Here is a 12,103-nt window from a genome sequence, read left to right on the forward strand (position 1 = left end):
TTGCCTGAGTGGGGCAAAAATCTTCAGCACCCTCGATCTGCAGTCGGGCTACTGGCAGATTGAAGTGAAGAAGGAAGACCGTCCCAAAACCGCGTTCGTAACCCGAAGTGGACTGTACGAGTACGTGACCATGCCTTTTGGGTTATGCAACGCACCCAGTACCTTTGAGCGCTGTATGGAGCTAGTACTCAAAGGTTTGCAATGGCGAACTCTGCTGATATATCTAGACGATATCATCATCCTGTCATCAACATTTTCCGAGCATATTGAGTGTCTTGGTGAAGTCCTACGCCGACTAGGGAATGCTGGACTGAAGCTGAAACCGAGCAAGTGCGAACTCTTCCAGACGGAAGTTCTGTTCCTCGGTCACATCATCACACCAGATGGTGTCAAACCAGACCCTAGTAAAGTTTCTGCTGTGCAGAACTGGCCCACCCCCAAGAACATAACTGAAGTACGCTCTTTCCTGGGACTATGTTCTTACTACCGTAGGTTCGTAGCCCAATTCGCCACGATAGCCAGCCCCTTACATCGTCTGTTAGAGGCCGGACAGACGTTTAAGTGGACTCATGACTGTCAAGCGGCTTTTGAGAAATTAAAGGCCGCCCTCACCGGCAACGAAGTCATGTCATACCCCAATGATGATGGGTTATTCATCATTGATACCGATGCTTCAGATAGTGGCATTGGTGCTACTCTATCGCAACTCCAGTGGTGTGATCGGACCCAGAGGGAGGAAGAACGGCCGATAGCATATGCTAGTCGGTCGATGACAAAGCCGCAGCGTCGCTACTGCACTACGAGGAGAGAACTCCTCGCAACCGTCACCTTCCTTCAGTACTTCCGACACTACCTACTGGGCAAACAGTTCCTCATCAGAACTGACCACAGCGCTCTTCGATGGGTCATGTCTTTTCGTGAGCCTGTCGATCAGATGGCAAGATGGCTTCAAATCTTGTCTCAGTTCGACTTCAAAATCGAACATCGACCAGGGAGGAAACATGGCAACGCAGATGCCCTCTCTAGGGTGCCATGTGACCCTGACGATTGTCCGTGCTACGACGGAACGACCATACTCGCTGAACTCCCCTGCGGCGGTTGCGAGAAGTGCAAAGCCAAAAGCGAGCTGTGGTCCGATTTTTCGAAAGTCGACGATGTGGTCCCCCTTTCGACCAGACGAGTAAACGCTACCTCCGCTGAAGTTCAATTCCCAAAGAGAACATCAGCTGCTGACGATCAGCCCTCGAGCAATGACGTCAACCCTCAGGCCAAACCCGTATCCCCACGGACAGTCCTCGTACTGATGGCAACGTTGGTAACCCTCCTACTGGTTCCTGTGTGTAGCATTGGTAAACTTATTTGGCGCTCGTGCAGTGAGTTTACCTGCAGCGACTTTGACGATGGACAGTTCAAAGGTCGTTTTTCGCACACAGCCACGCCTACTGGAGAAACTCCCGGGCAAGCCAATTTGCCCACAGCCATTCGGGTAGTACGGCCGAACAACCGAACTAAACCTGCTAAAAAATCCTCTGATTCAGCTGGAAGAGAGTTGAACTGCAACGCGCCCTGCATCCCGCAAAAGGATGCCGATGCCGGTTCAAGTGCCGGGCAGCAACTTGCAGAACAATCGAATCCAACTGGACAGCAAGACGACCAAGATGGTGAGGTCACGAGTGATCGTGCCCCGTCTAGCGCCCCCGCCGGTCCCAGCGCCGGACGAGCCATATCTTGGGTCGGTGGCTACACGACAGAGGAAATAGCTAAACTGCAGAGAGCAGATCCAGACCTGAGGATCATCATGGAGTTGATGACCAAATCACCTGAGAGACCAAGCAGAGACCAGATAGCACGCGAAAGTCCCGCCACTAGGAACCTGTGGTTGCTATGGCAACAGCTGGTGCTAAAAGACGGTGTTCTTTTTAAAAGATGGGTAACTCCTGACCAGACCCAATCTTACCTGCAACTTGTGATTCCTCAAGCACTGCAGAGTGCCGTTCTTCAAGCTGCACACGACGCCGTCACCTCTGCTCACCTCGGGGTGAAGAAAACTGCTCAGAAAATCAAATGCCAGTTTTACTGGTACAGGCTTAAGGAAACAGTTCGTGACTGGGTCCGCAAGTGTGCTAAGTGTGGTGCCCGCAAAAGGCCACACGCAACCCCCAGAGCACACCTCGAGGATTATCGAGTCGGCGCACCGATGGACAGACTAGTCACGGACATCCTTGGTCCATTCCCTATCAGTGACAATGGGAACAAATACATCCTTTTAGTCGGTGACCAATTCACAAAGTGGATGGAGGCTTACCCGATTCCCGACCAAAAGGCAGAGACGGTGGCTCATAAAATCGTCTACGAATATATTTCCCGTTTTGGCCCACCCCTTGACATTCACTCCGACCAAGGCCGAACTTATGAGTCTCATCTCATGCAACAAGTTTGTAAGCTTTTGGAAATCCACAAGACTCGAACTTCCCCATACCATCCATCCGCCAATGGACAGGCGGAGAGATTCAATCAAGTTCTGGTTGACATGATCGCAGTGTATGTTGACAGTGACCAACGCAATTGGGACATCCACCTCCCACTTCTAACTTCAGCGTACAGAAGTTGCCAGCATGAATCTACAGGTTACTCGCCTAATATGCTGATGTTAGGTCGAGAAACCCATCTACCAATTGCGCTTGTACTCGGTGGCCCCAACACAGAGGACCAACCGTTAGATGAATGCGAGTATGTTGCATCCGTGAGGAAACGGATGGAAACCGTCCATCATCTGGTTCGTCAACATCTTGGAAAATCCGCTGAAAGACAGAGGAAAGACCACGATCCCCGAGTTTCCCAAAGAAACTATCAAATTGGTGACTTGGTGTACATGCGAGACAGCACAAAAACCGCTGGGTTATCTCCCAAGCTAAAACGAGCTAAATGGGCAGGCCCCTGCGTCATTCTCAGAACATTGAGTGATCTTCTGTTTGAAGTCCGGTTCAAGCAACGGGGAAGAACAAAAATTCTTCACCATGACCGACTTAAGCAGTATCTCAGTGACGAGGTCCCAAAATGGATGCTGGACCTTCGTAAAACTTTGATGGAGAAGGGTTCTCTCTCAAAGGATGATGCTGTCCCCCGCAGTAACGCCAGGAAAACATCCAGCACCAAATGCGCTGATGACCCCTCATCAACCCCGCCTGCTACAGTATCTGGTTCCCCGAAACCAACTGTAGCGCCCTCTGCGACAGGAACTTCGCCCTTGTCAGAGAGGAGGAGTACCCGTTCTAAGAGAAGGCCAGCGAGACTTCAGGATTATTTCTAGTCTCCCAGCCCCATTTCCACGACGCTTATTCATGGTCGATGAACTGCGCCGAGTGAATGAACTCAGTGTTTTTCCCTCCATCGATATGGACACTGAACTTTTACTTTCGTCGTTCTAGATGAATATTTACCTTCTTTTTGTTTTGATTATCTCTCATTTATCCGCATTTAAAGGAAATGTAACCGTTCGTTGTTTTCTTTATGTTCACTTTTAAGTTTTACACTTTTTGCATGTTTTTAGCGCTCCATTTATCTTTGATTTTTCTTAACTCTTGTTATTCAGTAATTCCTTTTATTACAACGAGGACGTTGTAAAAACTAGGGGGAGATAGTGTTGCGTTCCCGCAAATTGCGTAGTTTACTTCTTTCCTAACCAATCCATTCCACTCCGTGCACAGTGTAATGCTTGCAGCGATCCTGTGTGCCCTCACACAGCGCGAAGCTTTACCACGAAGTCTTAGACACACGTACAAGTGTGCAGCACATTGTACAGTACGCTATTGTATAGCGCGCAATGCAGGTAGCACTCACAGCTACTGAACATGTACCGCCATGGGACATGTACTTAGGACTTAGCCATTTTCCCTCCACCTTTCCCCGGAGTCGATGCGAATTCCCCTCACACACCTTACCTCGCATCTGACCCACATTGACCCGAAGCATTTAGCGAATGTGGCTCGCTAAAACCTACCCGTGTATTCACCCCTCAGTGACCCCGTACACCCCAGCGAGTGTGTCCCGCTAACCCACTGGCCGAGACCTACGGTAGCCAGAGGTCAGGTTACGTCCTTCATCTCATAGTTTTACTCCATAGCATTAGTGTGTAGATTCTTACCTAGTCTAGAGACTAAGTCTTGTACACAAACCTATGTACCGAGAAGTTATTCCCTTTCCCTTTTCCTTGAGGATCAGTTCCCCGTAACGCACCCACGAGTGATCCTACTTCGCCCGCTAACCACTGCTCTCGGACTTTCTTCCACTAGAATGTCTAAGTCAGCGTGTACAAATCTCCCATAGAGAACTTTCCCCATGCCTTTGTACACGTATGCATTATTCATAACCACCAGAATCCAATGCTCCCATTGGCTAAGACGCGCCCCCAAAAGTCTATATAAAGCGCGCAGAAATGGCAGTTCTGGTCATTGTTGTACTGGGCTCTTCCCCAGTAGATTCCTGAGCTGAGCTCTGACCTACACAGAGCTCCCGCATACCATGCATTAGATGGATGATCTGGGCTCTGACCCCGACAGAGTTCCTGACATGTACACATGTACGCCTTAACTTTACATTGTATATAGTGCGCCCTCTATTGACCTGAGATGTAAATAATCCCGAATAAAGTACTAGTGTGTGTGTGTAAGATATTTGTATCTGACTCTTTATTTGATAATGTCTCTCAACCCAGAGAGACGTTACAATATATTTACAACAAGCTGATTTACCCGATCATAGATCGGGTAAGGCCACAGTGTTGGGGATGAAAATGTGGGGAGTTAAATGTAAATGGGGGATATAGTTGAGGAGACATGCATTTATAGAAAAGCAATTTCTGTGGTGTGATCTGAGGCAATTTCTGACCACTAAAACTAATTTGAGCAAAAGATCATCTTTTAAAGTTTTCAGTTTGGAGTAATTGAATCAGCTACATGTATTCTGAGCAATAGAATAATTATTGTAGGCTACAATTTTTATTCGGGGAAGAAAAAGTGGGGAGGGGGACCAACAATGTCCCCCGCTTTAAAATGTGGGGTGGGGGTGGGGGGACGGGGCGGGTGGGTCCCCCCTGTCCCTTGTTAATTTAGATATGCACTCTCTTTGGAGACCCTAGACTAGTAATAGTAAGTATTTTGCAGAACAGGCAGAACAATGCATAACACAGATAAAACAGAAAAACAAAATAAAGACAAAATAGCTCAAATTCATAAATGAGGAACTTGCAGAACTTATTAAGCCGACTACCAAAATCTGTGGTCTGTAAACAGCAGGGCCCAATTTTTATAGCTAACGATTTGCTAAGCTCACAATTTTCTGCTAACAATGCCGTCGTCTATTTCACGGAGACTGTAAGCAGTAAGCACACAAACATGCACGTTTACCTCAGATGAAAAATTTACCTAAATCAGTGCACGCAACCGTTAACGAAACCACGTCATGAAATAGTGCTTAAACATCTTAAAGGGAATACACAACATTTGCTTTTGCTGTAATTTTCAGAAATGGATGGATTTGGGGTTTAGTATTTTAAATCAAATATTGTTACACTGACCTGTTTGAAGTTTTGTGTTCATAGATGCTGGAAAAACCAAGAAAAACAATTATGTTCTTGTAGTCTGGTTCCCTGACCCCACTTAGATGAAATGGAGTAATTTATAGGTGTCGGGGAAAAGTAAGGTCAGGGAACCAATCTACCGTAGCTGGCTTGTACCCGTTCATGGGTGTGTAATATCGATTGCAAACAAAATGTGGACTAACTAAATATGGTACATTGGGGGCAGTATTTGAAAAAAAGCTAGTTTTTTTCCAATGCTGTTCTGCCAACCAGTGTGCAAATTGATCCAAAAATACCACTTTTCTTGAAAATGTCAATACCATGATTTTACAGAATGCTTAAGACCGTCATTCACTAACAGTCCAGTAAGGTATTTCATAATAATTTGGTAGTTTTGTTTTTTGATGTTTGCAAGTGTTGTATATTCCCAGTTAGGACAATTTTCTGCCATAGTAAGCACATTTTTAAAATCTGGACTTTTTGATTTCTCGAGGCGAAGCCGAGTGAACTGGAAAAGTCCAGATTTACCTAGCGATAATATTCCTCCCATTTCACAATATAAAGCCACTCAATATTTGTTTTATATAACTGACATAAATATAGATCCTTCTCATTTGAAATATTTGAACTTTTATTTCAATACAAAATTGGTGCAAAATGTATTTCTCTCTTCCAAACCACCCCTTCACAAAAATGTTTGAACCCAACTCTGTAGGGCTGGCTCTTTGGAACAATACGCGCTACGCACAACGCTGAACGCGCACACCAGCATGCATTTGTACACAAATACCGCGTCATGGAACAAGAATGATCCTAACTGTTCAATAGTATTTCCCATTCCCCATGGGCGAATGGGACTTTTTCAGCCCCGGTGTGAATGGGAGTAATAACGAATGTCACGTGATGCGAGTTCCACCAATCAAATAACAAGGATCTGTATGTCAGTTATATATAATACTTTCTGTCTTCACTCTACGTTGTTCTGCACAGTTTTGCGTGTTCTGCAATATGCCCCACACCCTCAGCAATCATTGATAAAATTTAACCTTTTTTTGTTTATCTAATGTAATCGTTCTTGTAGGTTGTTTCACTGTGAACTTGTACATAATGTATATTTTTGTTTGACTTGCTTTTCATGCATGCTTACACTGACTGTCTCAGACACCAACAGTGTTTGTATTTCCGGAGGTACAATTGTGAATTATTTTGAATTTCTGGCATTTCATCTTTCACTTCTTACACTGTGTATGCCCAGCCACTCAAGTTTAAGTAAAATTCTCAACATTTTCAATTTTCCTTCCAAAGTTTATATAATTCATGCCAATTTTGTCATTTTCACTTCAAGATGAAAGCCATTTCAAGTTTGAGTTCGTGTTTTCACTTAAGTTTCACTCATTCAACTACAACGTCTCATCGCACACTTTAAGTACTCTAACCCTAACCACCCCAACTCCATCAAAATCCATCCCCCCATTTTGGTGGATTTTGGGGGACTTGGTCCAGAAGGCCTGATGGATTTGGGCCTAATGGCCTGAAGCAGTGCTAAGGGTATCCGATTGATTTTGCCCAGCTTCCTGTACTGCTGTTGTGATAAAGGCCACGTGTAGCAAGTCCATGAATGTCGACCAGTGCGACAGTGGTGGATTCCATTACAAAGTTATGTTCAGTTTTGTATTGGTAGTACAGTGATTGATGGATTTTGATGGACTTGGTCCACTTCCTAGTAAAAGACGCTAGGGAGTTATAGGGTTATCATCGCTAAGTTTTGTATCTGTAGTCCCAGCCAGCTGCTAGTGATCTGAAGAAGCAGGAACTGAACATTAATCTGATGTTCTGCAAAACAGAATGAAACATTTTAATCGCACCTTTTTAAGCATTTTGTTACACACCGTGTGGAGACATTTTCATATCATACTAATTTTGCATGGTATGGTCATGAATGCATGCTACTCTGTTTGGCTTTGGTGGTACTAACACAGCACCTACACATTTATGTACATCCAAATTCATGGGGTTTTTTAAAGCATTTTCAAAATCCTTTTTTTTAAAGGGGGGGGGCAGAGGGAGGGGTAGGGGATGAATTCCATGTGTTAAATTTTTTTGTAGGATCCCTCTAAAGTCAAACAGCTTGATATCTCCCAAATCTAATATCAACAACTTCCAAAAACCATTTGGAACCATTTTTTGTAGGATCCCTGTGAAGCCGAACAGGTTGATATCTCCCAAATCAATTATCAACAACTTCCAAAAGCCATTTGGAACCATTTGGAACCATTTTTTGTAGGCTCCCTCTAAAGTCGAACAGATTGATATCTCCCAAATCTATTATCAACAACTTCCAAAAGCCATTTGTATTAAAGAGAGGGAGTAAAGTCTGTCCCAAGCCAATGTGGCCCATCAGGCCAGCGTTTATCTCAGGTTTCAGTAGCATGAAACGACTGAGAATATTTCTACTCCCCCTGGATAGGATGCCAGTCCATCGCAGGTTACTCCCCAGCTAATGCTGGTGCCCATTTATACTCCTGGGTAGAGAGGGGCAAGTGGGATGAAGTGGCTTGCCCAAGGACACAACATATGGCCAGTGGCTGGATTTGAACCCCTGACCCTCTGATCATGAGTCAGGAGACCTATCACCACTCGGCCACTTTCCCTTCCCACTAGGCCACACCCCCTCCCACTAGGCCACACCCCCTCCCACTAGGCCACACCCCCTCCCACTAGGCCACACTCCCCTCCCATTTGTATTGTGTTATAATTTGGCTGGAACTACAACCATATTCAGTGGAAAACTGCCTGTAGATATCTTTGATGTACATTATACATGTAGGTGCACTTACATATTTTGGCTCCAAACAGACTACACATTAACTTTCTTACAACACACAACCATGATTCACCAATATCATTCACATGGCATAGTCCATCACACAAATACAGTGAATTCAAATAAATTTTTGAAACCAAATGACCCGTTCCATTTTTCTTAGGGGGGGGGGGGGTGGACAGTGGGAGGGGGGGGGGTGGTGGTGATGAATTACTTGATGTCACCTTTAGCAGGGTTTTTAATGCTGTAGAATAATTACATAAAAATACATATACCTTATCATTGCACTTTTAATGTACATGTATTTTTTATACTAACATATGAATGGTACTACGGGCAGCACCATAATGAAATTTTAACAATTTCACAGTATTGTTTTTACAACTGCATCTTCCTGGCTGTCATTTCTAAACTTTTAGCAGTGTTTATTATCATACATATAGGACCGCACTTCAATATTCTGGGTTTTTGGTGGGGGGGGGGAATATTTCGTGTAGAAAGTGGTGACAAAAAGGGTGCATGATCCCTGTATAAAAGGTCAGGAAAACAAAATGTCACTTACTCTAAAAAGATTAATAAATGAATGGTTAAAGAATGCTTCAAAGTTTGTTAACCTTTCAATGGGCTACTATTAACAGGTTATGATATTTTCTCAATCCTAAATCATGAAATCCTTTGCATGAGATTGCTGTGAGCAACTGTCCAATTTCTGCCCGTGCCTGTGTGTTACTGGACACGAGTGTTGTAACAAAGTCCTTTTCAGAGTATGACAGGTATGCCAAAATAGGACTGGGTGTACACAGTGGCTTTTTTGTTTTTGTGGGGGAGCGGGATGGTGAAATAAATCCCTCCCCTTCCCCTTCTGAAGATTTACCAAAAAGAAAAGAAAAAACAGGAAAAAACTTTCTGCAATGACTTTCTGCCTTGTACAGTGCCTACAATAGCCTTATAGTGTCGAGTGGCTACTCTCTCTCCCCCCCCCCCCCCCCCACACCTTTGGATTGAAGGCCGGCTGATCGCCAAAACAATTCTTCCTACCTTCCAGCACTGAGAGTCTTCTTGAACCCCCCCCCCCCCCCCTTCAGCCAAATGCTACATATACTGTACAACTTGGTTGGCATGTTGTTGGAATTAAATTTGGACCCCAAAATGCTGGATGTCAATGAATTTGTTAAAGGACTCGGACTAGAGTCTCAGTTCTGTTCTGAGAAAAAAATACATTTGCAATGTGCCTCACGGTGAAGGCTGTACATATGTCCAAACACTTACATTCCCACTCATTATTAAAGTACTAAGTCAGCATAGCCTTGTGCTTCAGCTTGATTCCTACTGTACAACCTTACATCTCAAAATACTTTGAAACTCAGAAAAGGACTTGATTGCAACACTCATCAAATGTCGTCCTTTAGGCGTCATGGCAGTAATCTTATTCCTCTTTTACTTTGCTTCCTCTGCCTACTAGGAGATTGAGGAGACCAGCGAGCCACCGTCCACCCTCCCTCCGTCCTTGCCCCCGCCCCCTCTACCGGACTCCCTCCCGACGCTGTCCGTCTACAGCGAAGTGGACAGGAGGCGGCCTGCGTCTGCAGATATACCTGGTAAGCCATCATTGTCTTTAAAGGCATATAGGAACATTTGCGTTTATCCAAAAAGTAACCTGCTTATTATCAAAAAGCTTACTGGGATTAAAGATCATGAAATTATTCCGTCTGTCTTGCTGTCATTTCAAAGAAATCAAGGAATGTAGGTGATTTCCAACGATCAGTCAGTTGACTGATTTTTGGAAATCAAGAGTGATGTGGAAGAAATTGTGTTTCGTTATCAAAAGGTTGTGCATGGTTTTTCACTGTTTTCTCAAAAAGTGTAATATCCACTGAGCTGAAACTTCAACAGGTTTAATAGCTTTTGAATATTCTTCTTTGGATTTTGAGTAGTGGTGTTGTTGGAAAACAATCAAAATGCATGAAATGATCCGATATGCCTTTGAGAGGTTGGCTGTTTTTAAGTTGACTTAAGATATTTTAAAATGTATAAACCCTTTTTTGTCTGTTTCAGATTCTCCAAACACCAGTCCTTACTACACGAGATCCGCCCCTCAGAGTCCGACCATGCCTGGCTTGAAACCTGTGAGTTTTATACAATCACTCATGGTGGTTTTAGACTTTATTGTAGTCAAACAAAGTGGTGGTTATCAAGGGGATAATAGTGTGATGGAGCAGTTAAAAATAAGGGAATAAATGTGTGCTTTGGAGGTTTTAATCACTCTGTTAAAGATTGCTTGGAGTCTGGGTGCTGATAATTACCCGAGCGCAAGGCGAGGGTAATTATCAGCACCCAGACTTCAAGCAATCTTAAACAGAGTGATTAATACCGACCAAGCACAAATTTATTCCCATTCATAAATACATTATCGGTCAAAAAAAATCTAAATTTTCGGTCAAAAAACCTGTTTTTGTTCAACAAGTTTACTGTTTTATTAAACATCCCTCTAGCTAAATAATGGAGTGTCCAGCTCGCGAGTAAGATGTAAACAACTCCTTTTATGGAGACTGGCGAGCGTCGGGTGTACTGCGCGATGTCACGCAGAATGCACCTGGGGCATTGCGTTGTGAATTTAGGACTATGAAATACTGACTCACTTATAGGCCTAAAAAAAAAAAAGTTATGTTGGCGTAACGGGCCAGAAAAAATAGGGTAGGTAGGTCGGATTTTTTTTTTTTTTTTTTTTTTAATTTTAATCCCAGCAACGAAAATGACATTAAGCCGGTAGTAGTACACGATGACAAAAGAAAACAAGGCTACACACAATATTTGTATACTTTTAAACCCGCTTTTACACCATCGGCACAGCTCTGGGCGATTACCCCCAGCTCTAGACTCAAATTTATCCGCATTAAACGGTCGAAAATGACCGAAGATCCCCATTTGCCCTTGATGGAAACACTGTACGCTTCGGTACCGGGCGCCATGATGCGACGGCGCGCGTACGTGCGTAACCACGGGCCGGGTCGCGTCGGCCGCCGGGGTTACAGAATAGTTTACCATTTTTAGAATAAATATATATCAATTGTTATCGTGTAAAATAGTGGAAAATTAATTAAAATAATTTACACGTATATTATAATTAACTATTTTTTTTAACATGGAATAAATAGCAATAGTGCATGTAGCAGTTCGCGCCGTGCAACAGTCTAGGATGAGGCTATACATGTACTGTGCATGTACATGTGCATCTATCATGCATGCATGGTGCATCGATCTCCGCATGCGCACTGCCTGTAGGCCTGCGCGATCTTCTGCATGTTCGTTGTGTCATGGAGAGGAAGGTGCAAAACATTGTGCACTCCAAAGTTCCACGCGCGCTATCGTCATACAATTGAGGAGAAACGGTCAGAAATGGTTTCAAAACGTATTTAAAATCATTTCTATAGATTTGAATTATATTTCTTCCCTTCAAAAAAATAAAAAATATCCAGGGTCGGCCGCATTTTTAGGGTCGGTCGGGTTACGCCAACATAACACTTTTTTTTTTAGGCCTTAGTATTGCGCATGCCTACGTGAGGATTGTGTACGTTCAACCAATACAACGGTAAGAGGCACTGGATTTTTAGGAGTCCAAATTTCATGTGACACGGGAAAAGTGTTTAAGACCAGCCAGCCATGTCTTTATCAACCGTTTAAAACCACCCACATGACTGGTT

The 12,103-nt window shown here is 43.9% G+C and overlaps 1 protein-coding gene across 5 annotated transcripts in view; it reads left to right on the forward strand.

Moving 5' to 3' along the window:
- LOC119733780 (F-BAR and double SH3 domains protein 2-like) overlaps window positions 1-12,103 on the forward strand; it is a 105,216-nt gene that overhangs the window by 90,742 nt on the left and 2,371 nt on the right. For 3 of the 5 annotated variants that reach the window (XM_038207144.1, XM_038207145.1, XM_038207146.1), the window contains exons 17-18: window positions 9,865-10,000; window positions 10,458-10,528. In XM_038207144.1, coding sequence (XP_038063072.1) covers window positions 9,865-10,000; window positions 10,458-10,528 — 207 coding nt within the window. Of the gene's footprint in view, window positions 1-6,739; window positions 6,767-9,864; window positions 10,001-10,457; window positions 10,529-12,103 lie in introns of all 5 variants that reach the window. The other 2 variants (XM_038207142.1, XM_038207143.1) reach the window with 1 other exon arrangement.

Source organism: Patiria miniata, unplaced genomic scaffold (genome assembly GCF_015706575.1).
Source record: "Patiria miniata isolate m_02_andy unplaced genomic scaffold, ASM1570657v1 HiC_scaffold_26, whole genome shotgun sequence".
Classification (NCBI taxonomy): Eukaryota; Metazoa; Echinodermata; class Asteroidea; order Valvatida; family Asterinidae; genus Patiria; species Patiria miniata.